Raw genomic sequence first — 19,182 nt, 5'->3', positions numbered from 1 at the left:
CTCGTACGACAAAGCTGCGGGGTAGAACAAACTTGATTTCCCGAGGTGCGAGTTATTTCTCTCTCTCTCTCTCCTGTTTCGCAAGCGAGAGGTGTTTCCTTTAATCTGTAGATGCAACTGGTGAATTATATCGCATTCTACAACATTGCGTCACAACTTTCTTTTCTACTGGCGAATAGCCTTTTCTAATCAGAAGCTACAATTATATTAAATATTTCGTTTTATTTACGTTTTCATTTTCCTGTTCGGTTACACTCTTGTTCAGCACGTACAACGATCCATGTCTCGTGAGAATAAACCTAGGCGCGCACTGGATATTAACTATTGCAGCGATAGTGACACAATGAGCATGCGCATACCGGAACAGAACATTCTTGATTTTTAATTCCAATTGAATAAACGGCTTCGAGAAAACAGAATGTGGACGTGTTTTATTCTTTAGGATGAGAGAAGAAAGCAATATTTGGTACATCCAATACATAGTCAAAGACTTTTAAAGGGGCTCTTTTATAAATTATACAAAAACATTTAATAACTTTAAAAAATAACGCTTCACGATACGAGGGGGGTCTGCAGACTTACTTAACAAGTACAGGTCAATGTTGAAAAAAGTCGAGAGTTAAGGTTAAATTTGAAAGTGTCTGCAATTCTGCTCAGACACGATAGGAGGGAGTACATGACGAGAGCCTTGTCAATTAATTCGGCCCTGGAGAAATTGTGCGAGGCTCATGGGGTAGAATTTTTCTCAGCGTAGTCTGTGCTTGTTAACAGGAGAGACTGCTTCTACAGGGATGAGATACACTTAAATAGAAGGGGGGTGCAAGAATATTTGCTGATGCTATCGAGGAAGTGTTAGGTGGGTCGGAAAACTGCTAGATTGGTGGGGGATTCACAGACTAAAATATTAGCAGTAGCCGCAGGCAGAGGCGAAAGTGATTCTTGCGCTGCTTCTATTAGATTGGAGGGCGGAGTGTTGGGGTTTTCAGGGAATGGTGGGGGTCATCAGAGAACAAATAAATACATGGGCTGTGTTAGGATAACTAAGATTAAGAATAGGTGCATGTACACTAACGCTAGCAGAACAGTAAATAAATTTGATGAACTTGAAGACATCAAAGGCGGATGTTGTTGGGATATCAGAGACGTGGTGGAACACAGATATAAGCAGTGCAGAATTGTAATATGGGGAGTACAATGCGTACAGGAAGGATGGGTAGAGAGGAGGGGTTCTGCTGTTAGTTAAGAAACACACAAAATCTAAGGAAGTACATCCAGTTGGCATTGATGGTCTGTGCAATGTTGAGTCAGTTTGGTGTGACATAAGCACTGCGAAAGCAAAAATGAGAGTAGGAGTGTGTTATAGCCTTATGACTCTGAACAAAGAACTGGGTACAACGAACAACTCTACCGAAAAATAGAGTGCGCCAGTAAATGAGATTGTCTAATAATGGGGGATTTTAACTTTCTAGATATTGACTGGAATTTGTGGATTGGTCACTCGCACACTAGCAAGACTGTTGTGAATTTACTGGATGATTGTTTTCTACAGAAACACGTTAGAGAGGCAACCAGAAAGAGTAAAGAAACTCTTGATTTGATTATCAGCAGTGATTCTTCATGCATTAAGAATTTGCAGATAAACGAACCACTGGATAGTAGTGATCAGTGTACTGATGTGGGATTTACTTAAAGGTGTCACTACCATCAGAGGTAAAGGGAAGGGTTTTTGATTTCGTAGAGGTGACTACAGTGGTCTCAGGCAGTTTTTAAATTCTGTACAGTGGGACCAACTGATGATGATGTTACCAACAGAAAATGCAAAATGGGAAGCATTCAAGGGATTAAATTGGAAGCTACTAAGCGTTTCATACTGATTAAGAAATATTGTTCAAGGTTCAGGACTAAATGGATGTCAGATGAACTAATGAGACTCGAGGCAGAGAAGAAAAATGCATGGGATGCATATAAATTATCAGGCAACACAGCCTTATGACAGATATAAGATAGTCTGTAATCAAGTCACAAAGGAGGTTAGAGAAGCGAAGGCAGATTAGGAGAAATCTTCGGCAAATGATGTTAAGAAAACCAGCAAGAACTTGTTTAGTTATATAAAGTCTAAAAGGAAGGGGATGAATCAGATTGGTCCACTTGACATCGATGGTTCGACTGTTGATGATCCTGCTCAGATAGCAAACGAACTGAATTAGTATTTTGCATCTACATTCACACATGAGGAGTTATTAAGGTTTGAAAATGGGAGAAGTTTATCAGATTGTAACAGGGTGCTTAATTATTTTCTAATAACTGAGAGCAAAGTGGAGGAGAAATTGTTGAAGTTAAACATAAGAAAGACACCAGTGGTGGACGGGATCTATCCAGTTATATTAAAGGCGGCGGCAAAGGTAGTAAGCAAACCCTTAGCCATAATTATAAGAACTTCCATGGACTCAGAGGAAGTCCCCACGGACTGAAAGTGTGCAAATGTATCACCAATTCACAAAGGGGATTCAAAGGGGTGACACGAGTAATTACGGACCTGTTAAGTTAACTTCTGTTTCGGGTAAAATAATGGAGCCACTGGTTCATTGCATGATCATCTAGACAAGACTGCAGTAATAATTCAGACACAGAATGGGTTTGTTAATGGAAAGCCTTGTCTGACAAATTTGACTGGATACTATTATGTGATTACAAAGGAACTGGAGGCAAAAAATAATTCTGATATTAAGTACTGTACTTGGATTTCAGGAAAACTTTTGACACTGTTGCGCATGGAAGACTATTGTACAAATTGGAGCAGTAAGGCATTAAGGGCAAGTTGCTACAATGGATAAAAGGGTGATTGAGTGGGAGAAGACAAAGAATGGTAATCAATGGACGCTGCTCTTCGTGGACTAATGTTATTAGCGGAGTTCCCCAGGGTTCGGCGTTGGGTTCGGCTGTTGTTTTCTATATATATATATATCAATGATATTGATGACGGTATATCAGGCTTAATGTCGAACTTTGCAGATGATACAAAGGTTGGCAGGGTTGTTAAGGAGAGTAATGGCAGTGTGCTACTGCAACAGGATCCAGAAAATTTGGGAAGATGGACTGAGAAGTGGCAACTAAAGTTTAACATTGACAAATGTAAAGTACTGCATATGGGTAGAAGTAGCTCCAGAGAAACGTACCAGCTGTGTGGTACTACACTTAGGGTGGTAGAAAATGAAAAAGACCTGGGAGTAATTGTGCAGTCAGTATGAAGTTTTCTGAGGGGTGCAAACAGGCTGCCAGAGCAGGTCATGGGGGTATTGTCAATGATATACAGGAATTTTGTTAGTAGGGAAAAGGAGGTGATAATCCCTTTTTATAAGACAATGGTCAGGCCATACCTTGAGTACTGCGTACAGGTCTGGAGGCCTCATTTTAGGAAGGATGTAGATTTGCTAGAACGAGTACAGAGAAGGGCAACAAGATTGATGAGAGGAGCGAAGGGGTATTCTTCGAAGGTTAAGTTCTGCAAATTGCAGCGTCTGGAGACTAGGCACCTGCGAGGTTATCTGATTGAGGTATATAAGGCTTTTTTGGCTGATGCCACATAAGCTTGCTTTCTTGCATCATATGCCTCTACTAAATAGCAAATCAAATTAATGTACTGCAATTATGAAAGAAATCTAAATACCCGAAGAATTATCAGGATTTAAGATTCACACATATAAGTTAAAATTATACCATTTTAAATAAAACTGCTTCCTTACATTTCTAATAATGTACTTCACAAATTTTAGGAGCACTCAAATTATTTCATTCTTGTGAGAATGGAGGTATGCACACTTTTCACCTGTGTTCTATCCGAGGAGCTAAAAAAATACAGTTGAACCTCTGGCCCTGATCCTTCCCGAATTTCGAAATTTGTCGGATTTTGCGTGTCATACAAATGTCGAAAACAGCGAAATACACTACTCAGTCAAAAAATTATGACCGGCTACCTAATAAAGGGTCCTCCTCTTGCCGTCAGTACCACAGCCACGCGGCGATACGTGGATTTTTGTAAGGCAACTGAACGTTGAAAGGGGGAAAGGGTATGTTATACCATGTCGCCAGGATTGCGCCTATAGATTTGAGATAGTCCATGGTGGAGGATCCAAACACAGGATCTGTCGATCCATGTAATTCCAGAGATGCTCTATGGGATCAATATCCGACAAATATTGTGGCTAAAGGTAGCACCAGGAAGTCCCTTTCCGTGTTCGGTGAACCACTCTCCAACAATACCGACAACGTGGCAGGGCGCATTATTCTGATGGAACACACTGGTTCCATCCGGGAAGACAGTCACCATGAAGGGGTATATCTGATCAGCCACAACGGATAGGTAGATTTTAGCATTGATAGGGCGGTCTTGTGGTACGAGGGCTGCGAGAGATTCCCAGGAAAACATCCCCCCCCATACTAAAATACTGCTGCCACCTGCCTGCTTCTATTGAACCAGGACATCAGAGTGATTCCTTTCCGCATAGCAGGAAACGTGATTCATCAGAAAAGGCAACTTTTTTCCAGTCGTCAATGGTCCAATAGCACCACTCAGATGCAAACTTTAGGCGTCGTTGGCGATGGTTGGCCGTAAGCATAGGTACTTTGACTGTGCGTCTACTCACGATAAGCTTTCTCCGTATGGGCCCATAATGAGGAAGGTTCGTTGGGTCGTGGTCGAGTAAACACTGCTTTTCGTCCCTTGGTTAAAGTTGTCGCCTACGTTCAACCATTTCACCATTTTCCGTCTATCGGCTTGCACAAGGCAGAACAGCCTACGTTTACCACGACCATCAATGAACATGGGTGCCCGATATTGGTCTGGGGATTGCTGCTTAGTCCACTCTTACCTGAAGTACAGCAGTCCCAGAACGGTCTACAAGATTCGCTGCTACCGTAATAGTGCCACCTTTCGATACATGTGCCACCAGCAGGGAGAAACGGCCGATTATTAAAACAAGGGGATAACCATCCCCTTGTTTTAATAATCGGTTTTGACTCCACAGTATATATATATATATATAGCCTTTTTATATACAAATTTATTGTACATAATATACTAAATTTGCATATAAAATAAAATACATAGTACCGTATAAATGTAGCTTTTCATTTTTGGCGATGTGCAGAAAGGGGAGTTAGTATGGGAATGCCCAATAAATATTAAAACAATGTAGTAAAAATAAAATGAATTATTTTCCCTTCAAAAATATACCGTATTGTGTACGATATATTTTGGTAGGGGAAAAGCAAAGTTTCATACTATTGCTTCAATCTTTTCCCCAATAAATATTGTGTACGCGTTTTGAAAGACCACAATCCTCTGGGCTACCAAATTTTCTTTCAGTTCCTATGTCGACGTTGTTCACAGACGACATTTAAAAGTCCTCAGACGTTCAGTGAAGGGTAAAAATATCAGCGAATAAATACGGTGTATTTATTTGTAGCCGAGTGATCAAGAGTGAGAGTACAGTAGCACATGCTTCTTTGAATAGACCGGGGTTCAAGCCCCTGACTGCTAAATAGGTTGATCTGCCAACCCGCACTGGACCAGCGTGAGATTACGGTCCATTTCCCTCAACACGAATTGCTAAGGAGGCTTCTATCCTGCAGTGGGTTGATAATGGCTGCAGTTTACTTTATTTCATTTTATAATCTTATTCATCTGCGTTTTTTTTTTATTTTTAATGTATTTGAATTATTCCCTTTTTGATTGATGTACAAACAAGGTAATAATACTACAAGTTAACTAAATGAGCGAATTTTCTTCCTTCATTTACGGAAAGAAATAAAGACGATCTTGTTTAAATCGAGCTTAACTTTTCCTACATCGTATTTGGTTTTAAAATACTCGTATTTTAACTGCAGTGTTGGAACAGCTAATTAAGCGGAGAATTAAAGCTGGTTATAATGCGCGTGCTGCACGAGAGTCATTTAACACTAATGTATTACTGTGGTCTGAATCCAATTAGTGAAATTCACTAACATGAAATTCGAGAATTCCACTAACACACAATAGTAAATACGAGTAATCTAAACAATTTAAAATAAATTATCACACTAAGGTTTTTAATTTATATGTATAAACAATTTAATTTAATGAATATATACATATTATTGATATATATTCTCATAATATATGTATATTCTTTTATTCAAATTCAAGGGGACAATAGCAAATATTCTGCACAAAAATGGAGGGTTGTATTATGAAGAGTTGGACGATTTATGTGTGGGTGGGTGGGTTTATCAGTCAAACAAGCTCATCAATTCTTGCCAGTAGACGTTCAACTTCGGATAAAGAACACTGCGCACAAATGCCTACTTGTTACATCTGGTGAGATTTTCTTTTCCTGTATTGGGAAGATAGAAGAGAATTTGACACGTCCGGTTCCTAAAATATCAGAGACTTCAACTCGGATATTGCGATGACACGGAAACCTGTTAAGAAAAATAATAGTGTATGTCGCAGTATAAATAAAGGAGTGGCACTTCACTAATCCGTTGATTAATGGAGTAGTCCAGCGTTATGGTGTTTTGATAAATACGAACGACAATCTGAAGATATGGAAGAGCTAAATAAGATGGGAATATGCAACATTTAAAAGAAATTAACTGACAGGTATATTAATAAAGTCCATTCCACCCGCCTCCAACTCACAACAGCAATATCGAGAGTGTGATATACAAATTGGAACGCTTCTTCGGCGTTTATCACAGACCTAAAAGCATCTTAGGGCATCGGTCAAGTGGCACTAAATGCCAGCTACAGAGTCCACTCTCACAACAAGTCGATTGTTGCAATCATTTTCCCAGCCATTGTACGGGGCGGATTTCCTAGGGTTGTGTCAGGGGTCGTCCCACTCAAAAGTGGCGTGTATGCGTGTGTGTTCTCCCGAATCTAATGGGTGTGATTTTTTTTTTTTTTTTTTTTTTTTTATGTGTTAACAGCTGCACTTTTGGTCGTTGAGTTACAGGACATACAATGAACATTTGCATTGAAAATAAAATTAAAAAAAAATAGTAATAGACCATGAATGTTCAGTTTTATGTATTTTAAGTTTTGTAATTAATCTCGATGGTTTTAAAACCAGCACAAATGCATTATTGTGGCCTTCTGATAGGTCAGGAGTCCCCAAGCCTTTCCATTTGGGCTATCAAGGGAAAAAAATCGTTTTACTGTGCCAAGTTTTTCTGTAACAGTGTAAATGCAACTTAAAACAGCTTTCTTTGTCATAATGCTGTTCTTCTGCCACGAGGGCAAAAGAGAACAGTGTTATCAACTCTTTCTGCATGTATGTTCAAATATGTATAATTTCGGGATGGCGCATTTGATTTAAGGGAAGCGGACAGTTCTGAAAAAAAAAAAATAATAATAAAATAAAGAACAAAAGAAAAGAAGAAAAAAACTTGCGCTGGCTGACCATTTCAGAGAAAACACCAATACGATACCGCGCAGTGAACCTCTTGAAGTGAAGAGTATACAGTCTAGTTTATAATTCGATGAAGTTTGCCTGGCTTCGACCAATCAGCACTTGTGTCAGTGCACACACACCGGCACTGTTTTTAAACTCAAAACGTATGGATAAAATTTTCAAGCTGCATCTTAAAGCAGTAGTTGTTGAAAATAGTGAGGATATTATTTGGAGTAGTTACTTTTATAAGATGTGAAACGGTAACATCAGAATGAAACGAAAATAGCAACTGGACGAAGTTTAGCTCCCATCATGCTATCATAGTAAACCGCAGAGAGTTCTAACGAAGCAGGATCAAAGGTAAGGAACGTGCAAAACAGAGTAGATAACTTTTAAGAGAACGGATATATATTATTACTACTTACTGCAGTAAATTGCTGTAATCAGGCAGTTCGAATATTATTAATAGTGGTGGTTTCTTCTCATCTACCACATTAGTAGTAGTAGTAGTAGTAGTGCCACATGATGCAAGAAAGCAAGTGTAGGAGCTTATGCAGCATCAGCCAAAAAAAAAAAAAAAAAATCATCACACCATTCCCTCCAAATGCCTGTCCAGTTCCTCCTTAAATTTATTTAACCTATCAACTTCCACAACGACAGATGGAAGTTTGTTCCAGCAATTAACCACCCGCTGGCTAAAGGCAAATTTCCGCACATCTATTCTACATCTATCCTTTCTTAATTTGAACTTATGTCCCCGTACGTTCGTAATCTGAACAAGTGGAAGGATCCCATCAGAATTCAGCGTGCTCAACCCATTCAAGGCCTTATAGACCTCAATCAGATCACCGCGCAGGTGCCTAGTCTCCAGCCACTGCAATTTGCAGAACTTAAGCCTCTCTTGGTAAGAGAATCCCTTCATTCCCCTCACCAATCGTGTTGCTCTTCTCTGTACACGCTCAAGCAAATCTACATCCTTCCTAAAATGAGGCCTCCAGACTTGTACGCAATACTCAAGGCGTGGCCTGACCATTGCCTTATACAGAGGGACAATCACCTCCTTTTCCCTGCTAGCAAAATTCCTATATATCATTGACAAAACCCCATGACCTGCCCTAGCAGCCTGTCTGCATTGCTCAGAAAACTTCATATCTGACTGCACAATTACTCCCAGGTCTTTTTCATTTTCTACCACCTTAAGTGTAGTACCACACAGTTGGTACGTTTCTCTGGGGTTACTTCTACCCATATGCAGTACTTTGCATTTGTCAAGGTTGAACTTCAGTTGCCACTTCTTAGCCCATCTGCCCAAATTATCTAGATCCTGTTGCAGTAGCACACTGCAATTACTGTCATTAACAACCCTGCCAACCTTTGTGTCATCTGCAAACTTCGACATTAAGCCTGATATACCTTCATCAATATCATTGATAAATACACAAAACAACAGTGGACCCAACACCGAACCCTGTGGGACTCCACTAATAACATTAGTCCACGAAGAGCAGCACCCATTGATTACCACCCTCTGTCTTCTCCCACTTAACCATCCTCTTATCCATTGTAGCAAATTACCCTTAATACCATTCTGCTCCAATTTGTACAGTAGTCTTCCATGCGCAACAGTGTCAAAAGCTTTCCTGAAATCCAAGTATATGATATCAAAATTATTTTTCGCATCCAGTTCCTTTGTGACCACATCATAATAACCAATCAAATTTGTCAGACAAGACTTTCCCTTAACAAACCCATGCTGTGTTTGAATTATTGCTGCAGTCTTGTCTAGATGATCCTGCAATGCATCTTTAACCAGTGACTCCATTATTTTACCCGGAACAGAAGTTAAACTAACTGGTCTGTAATTACTCGTGTCACCCTTCGATCCACCTTTGTGAATTGGGGACACATTTGCACATCTCCAGTCCGTGGGAACCTCCCCTGAGTCCAAGGATGCTCTCATAATTATGGCTAAGGGTTTGCTTAGTTGCTTTGCCGCCTCCTTTAAAATAACTGGATAGATCCCATCCACCCCAGGTGCCTTTCTTATGTTTAACTTCAACAATTTCTCCTCCACTTTGCTCTCAGTTATTACAAAATCATTAAGCACACTGCTACAATTTGATAACCTTCTTCCATTTTCAAAATGTAATAATTCCTCACGTGTGAATGTAGATGCAAAATACTCATTCAGTTTGTTTGCTATCTGAGCAGGATCATCAACAGTCGAACCATCGATGTCAAGTGGACCAATCATATTCATCCCCTTCCTTTTAGAGTTTATATTAGTAAAGAAATCCTTGCTGTTTTTCTTAGCATCCTTTGCCAAAGATTTCTCGTAAACCGCCTTCGCCTGCCGAACCTCCTTTGTGACCTGATTACAGACTAGCTTATATCTGCCACAGGCTTCTGCGTCACCTGATAATTTATATGCATCCCATGCATTTTTCTTCTCTGTTACGAGTCTCATTAGTTCATTTGACAACCATTTAGGCCTAAACCTTGAACAATATTTCTTAATAGGTATGAAACTTTTAGTAGCTTCCACGATTAATTCCTTGAATGCTTCCCACTTAGAATTTACTGTTGGTAACATCGTCAGTTGATCCCACTGTACAGAATTTAAAAACTGTCTGAGACCACTGTACTCCCCTTTACGGAAGCAAAAACCCTTTCCTTTACCCCTGACGGTAGTTACCTCTTTGAGTAAATCCCACTTCAGCACACTGTGATCACTGCCACCTAGTGGTTCCTTTATCTGCAAATTCTTAATACACGAATGATCACTGCTGATAACCAGATCAAGAGTGTTACTTTCTCTGGTTGCCTCTCGAACATGCTGCTGCAGAAAACAATCATCCAATAAATCCACAAAAGTCTGAGTAGTGTGTGAGTGACCAACCCACAAGTTCCAGTCAATATCTGGGAAGTTAAAATCCCCCATTATAAGACATTCAGATTTACTGGCCCACTCTATTTCTCTGTACAATTGTTCATTGTACTCATTCAAGTCATTAGGCCTATAACACACTCCTACCCTTATTTTTCCTTTCGCAGTGCTTATCTCGCACCAAACTGACTCAACAGAGCACTGTTCATCTATATTAACTGGGTGCACTTCCTTTGATTTTATGTTTTTCTTAATTAACAGCATAACACCCCCTCCCTTTCTGTCCTGTCTATCCTTTCTGTACACATTGTACTCCCCAAATTCCAGTTCTGCATTCCTTATATCTTTGTGACACCACGTCTCTGCTATCCCAACAATATCCGCCTTTGATGTCTTGACCAACACTTCAAATTCATCAAATTTATTTACTATACTTCTAGCATTGGTATACATGCAAGCATACATGCTCCTATGCCTATTCCTTGTTACCCTAACACATCCCATATACCCAACTATTCCATGATGACTGCCATCCGTCCCTGAAACCCCCAACACCCCTCGCTCCAGGTCGCTTCTTATTCTAATAGAAGTTGTGCAAGAATCACCTTCACCTCTGCCTGCGGTTACTGTTAAACTATTAGTCTTTGTATCCCCCCAAACTAGCAGTTTTCCGACCCACCTAACACTGCCTCGATAGCATCAGCAAATATTCTTGCACCCTTTCTATTTAAGTGTATCCCATCCCTGTAGAAGCAATCTCTCCTGTTAACAAGTACAGTCCAGGCTGAAAAAAATTCTACCCCTTAGCCTTGCACAATCCTTCCAGGGCCGAATTGATCGACAAGGCTCTCATCATGTACTCCCTCCTATCGTGTCTGGGCAGAATTGCAGACACTTTCAAATTCAACCCTATTTCACGGCTTTTTTTCAACAGTGACCTGTACTTGTTGAGTAATTCCGCCGGTCTCCTACTCTTAATATCATTAGTGCCAACGTGTACAACTATATCACCTTTTGTGCCCTTGAAAGATGATATCCGCTCTACAACGTCATCAACCTTTGCCCCTGGCAGACATACCCTGGTCCTGTTCCACCTATCCTTTTTACAAAGGATGTTCCCCGTTTCCCTGACAATAGAGTCACCAACAACAACTAGTTCCTGTGGGACCAGCGCATTCTGCCTTAGGGGTTGCCGCTGTGTTGTGTGATGACCAAGTGCAAGCTCTGGCGTTGATGTGGGCAGCTGAGAGCTTGATGGGCCCCTCAATTTACTTCCTTCGAGGGCATCCACCCTGTCCTTCAAGCTCTCATATAGGCCCATAAGAACGCTGAGTTGTTGCCTGATTTCGATACGCTCCTTGCATCGCGCACACACAAAGACATCCCCCATGGCAATATCATGTTCCGTTCCAGAGAGTTCGGCAAACATTTCACAAGTTGCACATTTCTTTAGGCTGTGATGCGTTGGAGAATTGCCCCCCTCAGTTCTCCCCCGAGTCACAGCACTCCTGCCACTTTGTGCCCGTTGCTTTGCTGCTCTAGTTTGGGGCATGGTAGTTTAAATTTAAAAAAATCAATAAATTAAATGTCAGTGGTATTTGAATAGAAACTATTAAATAGAAACAGTGAAGCGTATTACTATATAATTATGCGTTAGAGCTACCTAGCTACCTCAATTAAAAAATTTGAATTCCCTACCACTATATCCAAAAACAATGGCTACAAAAATGGAACGAAATAACGGTTTTACCTATCGTAAGTAAAATCCACAAAAACTCTTTATCTAAATTAAAAATAAAAAATAACCAGCGTAACTATAACTATATGACTACGTATTAAGTACAATATAAAATAACAATCATGTAAATAACAGGTAAACACTTATCGTTTTTGCAGAGCCTGTAACTGATAGCTGTAACTTTTAAAGAGATTCAGCGCCCTCCATTGTCCATCCATTCCTCAAACCAGCAACGCATGACAACGAGCATAATATCCAGCGCTTTAGTTACAATATACGGTTTATGGATAGCCTGTGTGATATGTATGAAACAAATAAATAATAATTTCCGGATTATAGTCCGATTTTAGAGGAATTTGATAACTCGTCCTAACAGAACAAAATGTAAAATTTCGTGAAATTCCATTAATTGGGAGTCAGGTTATTACATGCGGGTGGATAGACAAAAAATAATAATTGTCAGGTTTCTATTGTTCCGATTTTAATGAAATTTGGAATTGCTCAACAAATCCCTTTAAAAGGCCTAAAAATTAAATGTTTTTGAAAATCCGTCCATTGGGAGTTGAGTAGGTACAATCGAGTAGTACATGGCGAAGACAAGGTGCATTATGCATAATACTAAGGCGCCTAATAAACTGGCACTCGCCCAAGTTATGAACAAATCCGTTGGACATCAAACATGTTTTTAGGAAAACATTGTCCTATATAAATCATCGACAATTCTGCTTCCATCTCAAAACGTTAAAATATGATGGAATACGCATGCGTGCTTTAGTGAAATGTTTAAAATATAAGATTATTCAGTTACATTCCAGCACTTATTATTATTTTATTATTATTTTTTTCGTTTAATCTTTGTGATATATGGGTAGAGTAATGAAACTAAAAATTCTGGACTCCCCGCGTGCTTTTTAACAACTATATAATAAACCGACTCCTAAACAATATAATAAACCAACCCCAGCGGAAAGTAATTTCATCACTGTGTGGATCGGAGTAAAAAAAAGAAGAAAAAAAAACAAGGATTCACAGTACGGACTACGTTTAATTATAAAACTTAAGAGTTTGCATTACTTCTCTCATGCGTGGGTAATGGCGTCCAACAGATAAAATGCATTCTTGAATTTACAACGTATTAGATGGCGAAGAAATGACTGCATGATAAACGCATTCATTTATGGTAAATAACATTTATAAAGAAACGGAAATTTTTATTATAATATTACGTGTAATTTAAAAAATATATCGCACTGTGTTTTAAGACAACGCTAATAAATTTCTGCAAATATTAACTTGCCAGTTATCATGTGGTGTAATGGCCGAATAATGAGTCCAGACTGGGGATAAAAATTGACTTAAAGTACAAAAACACGCACAAAATTATCAACTGAGTAGGGAGATGAAGGAGTTCCGTGTTTTCATCCAGGAGCTTAAAAGTCTTGACACAGCCCCATGCTCATTTAGTGCTTTATTCGACTAATCGGAGTTACGTATTCTCATATTATATTATGGGATGCACACCCAAAAGTTTTCAGACACTCCTCCAGGAACATATTAATTGCAATTAGGAGTCAGGAAGTGTGCACAGAACTTGGTTAATACCACACCCGTCATGATTCAGTAATACCATACCAGTCATTAAACGCACCATATGTGTTTAACATCAAATATATATACAGTACTGTATATATATATATCAAATATAATAAAAATATTCAAAATAGTAATAAAAAAGACGCAAGGAAAGTAATAACGTGGGGGTGAGTTAGATAACTTTGAAGTTATACCATTGATTAAATAACCACTGGGAAGTGTATCCATTTTGTTAATCAATACATTTTTCCATCGTTCTTTCCAACTCACCTCTGCACTGTGATAAAAATGGATCTTGCTAGTGACGCTCGCCTGCCACTGCCTTTTTTCAGATCCTTATCATTCAAAAAGTATTCTTCACGAAGTTATCTCTTCATATGTCCAAACAGAAAAAAAAAATCAGATGGAGCCAAGTCCGGAATAATAATGAATGATGGAGCCAAACTCTCCATCCTAGGTCTGCAATTTTCATCTGAGCAGAGTGGCCTAACATTATCATGTAATTTGGTTCTAGAGCCTTCCTTTTTTGTTTTATAGTTCTATTAAGCGTATCAGCTGTTTGGCAATATCGTTCCTTATTTATAGTTTAACCTCTCTCTAAAAAGTCAACCAAAATTGGACCTTCTCTGTCCCAAAACACTGCATCCATGATTTTTTTGTGATCCGACAATTCTGACTTTTTTTCTTCACTGGATATGTGTCCATTTCATAGACTGGCGTTTAGAAAAAGGTCATAATCGAAGATCCAGGTCACTAATCAACCTATTATCAGGCCTTTAAAAAAACTTCCTTAAAAGTTATTGCACTCCTGCAACAGTTCTTAGCAAATCTCCTGCCTGAAGAATATCATTTCTCTTGTTAACAGCTTGGGTACCCATTGAATATCCAATGCTAGCATCATTGCATATATGGTTAATTGCGCTGTCTTTTTGAATCATTTCTTCCAAAATTTAGCGTTTTCTTCTATGTACACAGACTCTGGCCTTCCTGCTTAGTTAGTAAACGTTCACGCCATCTACGCTCATTGCTTTTATCAATAGTTGGTATACCTTCCTCAGTTTTCATGAATTCGGAAAGTCGTGGTTTCCCCTAACCTGTAAAGGAATTCCATTAATCAATGACCGTCTGCTTTTTTATGGATATTTATAGTCCTCGCTATAAACGTGTTAATTTTAATTAAATAGATTTATTTGTCCACATTTTTCATGATAAGTGATGTGTGTCCATCTTATTGAGTTCGTCCCCTGATACGCATATCTTTGTTAAGAACACGGCTAACAACAAAAATAGGGCACACCGAGTTGCGTGAGAATACAGGGCAAGAGATCAAAATAAAAAAATAAATAAAATAAGATTAAGGAACGAGCGAAGTTACAATCTCTCACGCACGTGATATTGCAGGTGCATAGTTGCAGAGTTGGTCGCTGTTTGACCGTACATGGCGTCAGAGAAGGGCTTCATCTTCCGTGGTTCCAAATTACCGTAATACCGAGGAGCGCGCATTAAATAATGATGATACGGCCATTCAAAGTGTTGTTCGTGGAAACAAACCGAATGTCCCAACAACAACCCGTTGCTATGGAAACAGGAAGTAGTAAAACCCGTCTAACGCGGGTTTGTTACAGCGATGGGATTTAGAAAATTGTTTCTTGCATATTTACTTAGGCTGTATTGTGGGTAATGTACAGTTTTCGGATACTTGAAAAATGGCTCTTCTACAAAGGAATGGGAGGCGAAATAGAGAGGAGGGGGATGAAGACACGAACGAACGCGTTTAATCTACTGGAAGCGCAAAGAAAAACAGAACTTAAGATACAGTAAAACATAAATTAGAGACTTAAAATCAATTCCGTTTTCTCCACCCACGCTAAATCCTTGGTAAGTGTCATTTTCTTATGGAAAAAGTTTACGTATCATAAGATGCACAGGCATAATACGCCCTGAAGGTCAATTAAGAAGGCAAAGTTAAATTTCGAAGGTCAATAAAGACAAAGTTAACAGCTTTATTCGTTTTTTTTTTTTTTTTTTTCGTTCTGTCTCAATTAAAAAAGAAATGTTCATCTCTAACTTTCCAAGATGCAAATACAATTTCGTGTGGCGTCATTTTTTAAACGGAACATAAGCGTTTTCCCAAGTGTTGACAAGTTGACGAATATTCAAATTTGTTTTGTTAATTTATTCCTATAAATAAGTGGTCTCCGAATAAGTGAAATGGATCTCTTCAGTTCTTCGATGAGACAGTCGTGATGGAAATTCTGTTCCCTTCAGCATCGCAGAAAGTTCCAAGATTAATTTTAAAAAGTTAAGAAACGCTGAGAGATTCCTTAACATCACAAAGTTTACCGATGGACAGTTATAAGAAATGACAAAAATAGATAAAGGTATCATCCTAATCCTCAAATATTAGAAGGATGCGCTCTTCGATTCACTTTTCTGTGATGCAAAGCTACATTGCTACTACCGCGGAAAGCGTAATAAACCAACTGTTGATGATTTATGGTACCCTTCAGTTAGCGACTCTTCCTTGTTCTGCACTTATTTGCTAATTTCGGGATTTGGTAGGTTTAAAAATGTTCACTTCTTAATTGTGAAATACGCGTCATAATATGAACTACAAGCATTCTGATTACAGACATTTGGATGATTCCTTCGCAAGGAATTGATTATTTTCAGTCATGACATTTAAAGAAATAAACCATTCACTTTAAACATGTATAGCGGCATATTAAGATGTTGCAGGAGGGGAGTTGAGAATACTGGATTTCCGATTCCTTTCAGTGAAGCATTATTCAATACATGCATGAGAATGATTTAATACGCAAATTACTGCGCATTTTTTGTGCCACAAAAGTAGTCAATGACAGATACTTAAACTTGCAGATAAACGAAAACAAACTGAGAAAATAAAACAAAAATAAATTTTTCTTAAAACATTATCGGGGAAGTGTGGACGACGGTGTTTTAGATAATGAAGTTCCTTTAGCTTGTTTAAAATTGGCAACAACGCAGCCGAGGGCATAAGGTGTCAGTGTTTATTTGTGGGATGAAAATTTGCCTCTACACTGAGTTGGCTTTACATTAGCAACACCCACTTGTTTAGGAATGGACTGGTCTGTGACGCTGGTGAAGACTCAAAGTCTGGAACGGCTAATTTTGCTATTTGCTGTTTTGATAAATCTGTGATAGGCACAATTTTGTCGAATCTGGGCTAGAAAAACGTTCATGTGCACGTTAAGCAATCACTTCAGTATGGTGTGGAGTTTTGGCACACCCTATTATTGGTCCCGAGGGGCAGACTGGGTCAAAAATTCTTATCGGTGAAAACTAATAGAATATATCGGAGGTCAGTGGATAATACTGAAAATCACAGCGGCCTCCATCGGTCTACGGCCCACCGGGATTTCTCTGATAAGTGTTATAGCCAGTCCGCGCATGTTGCCCTTGCGCGGACTGGATGTTGCCCTTGCCCTTGCATGAATGCCCTTGTTGTTGAAAGCATTAACAACAAGGGCATTCTGAGACATGAACAATTAATAGCACACGATATCTTAGCCTATTAGAGATCAAAATTATCGAATAAATTAATGAATATGGATTACACGGAAGCATAATTTTCATGCAGAATGGTGCCATGCCCCATATTTGCAATGTTGAACAGCTCCAAAGAGAAACTTTCACCGAGTGCGAATTATAAATATTCATTTTCCACGTCCCTGGCCTGCAATATCGCTCGACCTAACTCTGTAGATTTCCATTCAATTATTTCATATTTGAAGGATGCAATCCGTCAGGAGGTAGTGAACATTTCTTGGGGAACAAAATGCCCTGTCCTTGATTCTTATCAGAAAATAATGGTGAAAACGTGAAGATTTGTTCGTCAATAACCATTAATAAAAATTTTAGCTTTTTATTTTTTCTAAAATAATCACCTTGTGCTCAGATTTCGAACATAATTTTTATTGTTTAAAAAATCCCACATATATTGATTTCAATACAAAAAACCGTTTTTTGTTACGATCTATACTTTTCGAGTTATTAATTTTGAAAAGTTGGACTTGATAATCCTTAAGTATTTAATTTTTATGCGACGGAGATTTGTGCAGCACGTAATTTAAGTGTTTTAATAACTTCTGATGTGATTTAGAATTATTAGAACGTTCAAGAAATTATCGTATTAGTGCAACTTCAATATGAAACTTTTATTTTTCCTTTCAGATGGGCTGAAGGCATTATGACAGCAAATAACAAAGTGAGAAAGCCTCCCCGACTGTCCATCTATCGCATTTCTCATTCATGGCCACAGGTTTTTCAGGAAAGAAGAGGATTCGTCGGGGGAAACAGCAGCATTGCAGCAGTGTCTAAAAAACAGCTGTACATCTTGTGCGTGACTGCCTTATTTGCGATCTTTCTGTTGGCTATGTACAATGGATACATGTGGACGACGCCCATCACGTGCTCACAACCACATCCATATGAACGTTCTCTTAATCCTGACAACAGAGACAGGGTGAGATTCCGTCGTACAAAAAGGCATTTACCCCAGTGTATTATTGTTGGAGTTCGCAAATGTGGAACCAGAGCCTTATTGGAATATTTAAATCTTCATCCATTAATACAGAAAGCAACTGACGAAGTTCATTTCTTCGACGATGACTCAAAATATCATTTAGGTCTAGAATGGTACCGTCGCAAGATGCCCTATTCTTTCCCCAATCAGGTAACGGTTGAGAAAAGTCCCGCTTATTTCATAACTCCCTCTGCACCAGTCCGTATCTGGGCCATGAACGAGACAATTAAATTATTGATCATAGTGCGAGATCCTGTTGTTCGACTCGTTTCGGATTATGCCCAGCTGGCAGCTAACAAAGCGAGAAAAGATCGCAGGGTGCCCTCTTTCGAAGAACTTGTTCTCAATTCCAACGGATCTATAAATATAAGTTATAAAGCCATTAAGATTAGCATGTATTCCATCTACTTCCAGAGATGGTTGAGAGTGTTCGGAAAGCACCAGATCCATGTAGTGGACGGGGACAAGCTGATTTATGATCCGTTATCAGAGGTGGAAAAAATAGAAACTTTCCTGGGTGTTGGTCGACGCATTACTAAATCCAATTTCTACTATAATAAAACCAAGGGATTTTACTGTGTTAGAAACGAGACAGATGAGAAATGTCTGAATGAAAGTAAGGGTAGAAAACATCCCGTAGTTTCACGTGATCTGATTCATAAACTGAGACAGTTCTACCTTCCATATAACAGAGAATTCTATCGGATAGCAGATTATGATTTTGGGTGGCCCGAAGTGTAATTACTGTACACAGTTGTATATTTATAGTCTTTCAGAGATGTATATCTTATGTATAATTCTAAATAATTACTAAACTATATTCTTCAAGAAATAGCACTTATCAGCAATCTGTGATATAGCATTTAACTTTTCCGTGGTATAATCTGTATCTCCGATAACTGATAAGTGATAGCAAACCGTTTACTATCTTCTTTAATATTACTTAATTAATAATATTAAAGTT

General features: G+C 38.8%; 1 protein-coding gene across 1 annotated transcript in view; it reads left to right on the top strand.

The window, feature by feature from the left end:
- The window catches only part of LOC150081109 (heparan sulfate glucosamine 3-O-sulfotransferase 1-like), a 140,823-nt gene extending 121,859 nt beyond the window's left edge, over positions 1-18,964 (top strand). The window contains exon 2 of the mRNA XM_090381293.1: positions 17,867-18,964. Coding sequence (XP_090237419.1) covers positions 17,883-18,959 — 1,077 coding nt within the window. The 5' untranslated portion in view covers positions 17,867-17,882 and the 3' untranslated portion in view covers positions 18,960-18,964. The remainder of the gene's footprint in view (positions 1-17,866) is intronic.
- The last annotated feature ends 218 nt before the right edge of the window (positions 18,965-19,182 follow it).

Source organism: Mastigoproctus giganteus, chromosome 9 (genome assembly GCF_048544385.1).
Source record: "Mastigoproctus giganteus isolate SK-2022 chromosome 9, ASM4854438v1, whole genome shotgun sequence".
Classification (NCBI taxonomy): Eukaryota; Metazoa; Arthropoda; class Arachnida; order Uropygi; family Thelyphonidae; genus Mastigoproctus; species Mastigoproctus giganteus.
Note: the sequence above shows the minus strand (reverse complement) of the source record. Positions and strands in the feature narration are given on the sequence as shown.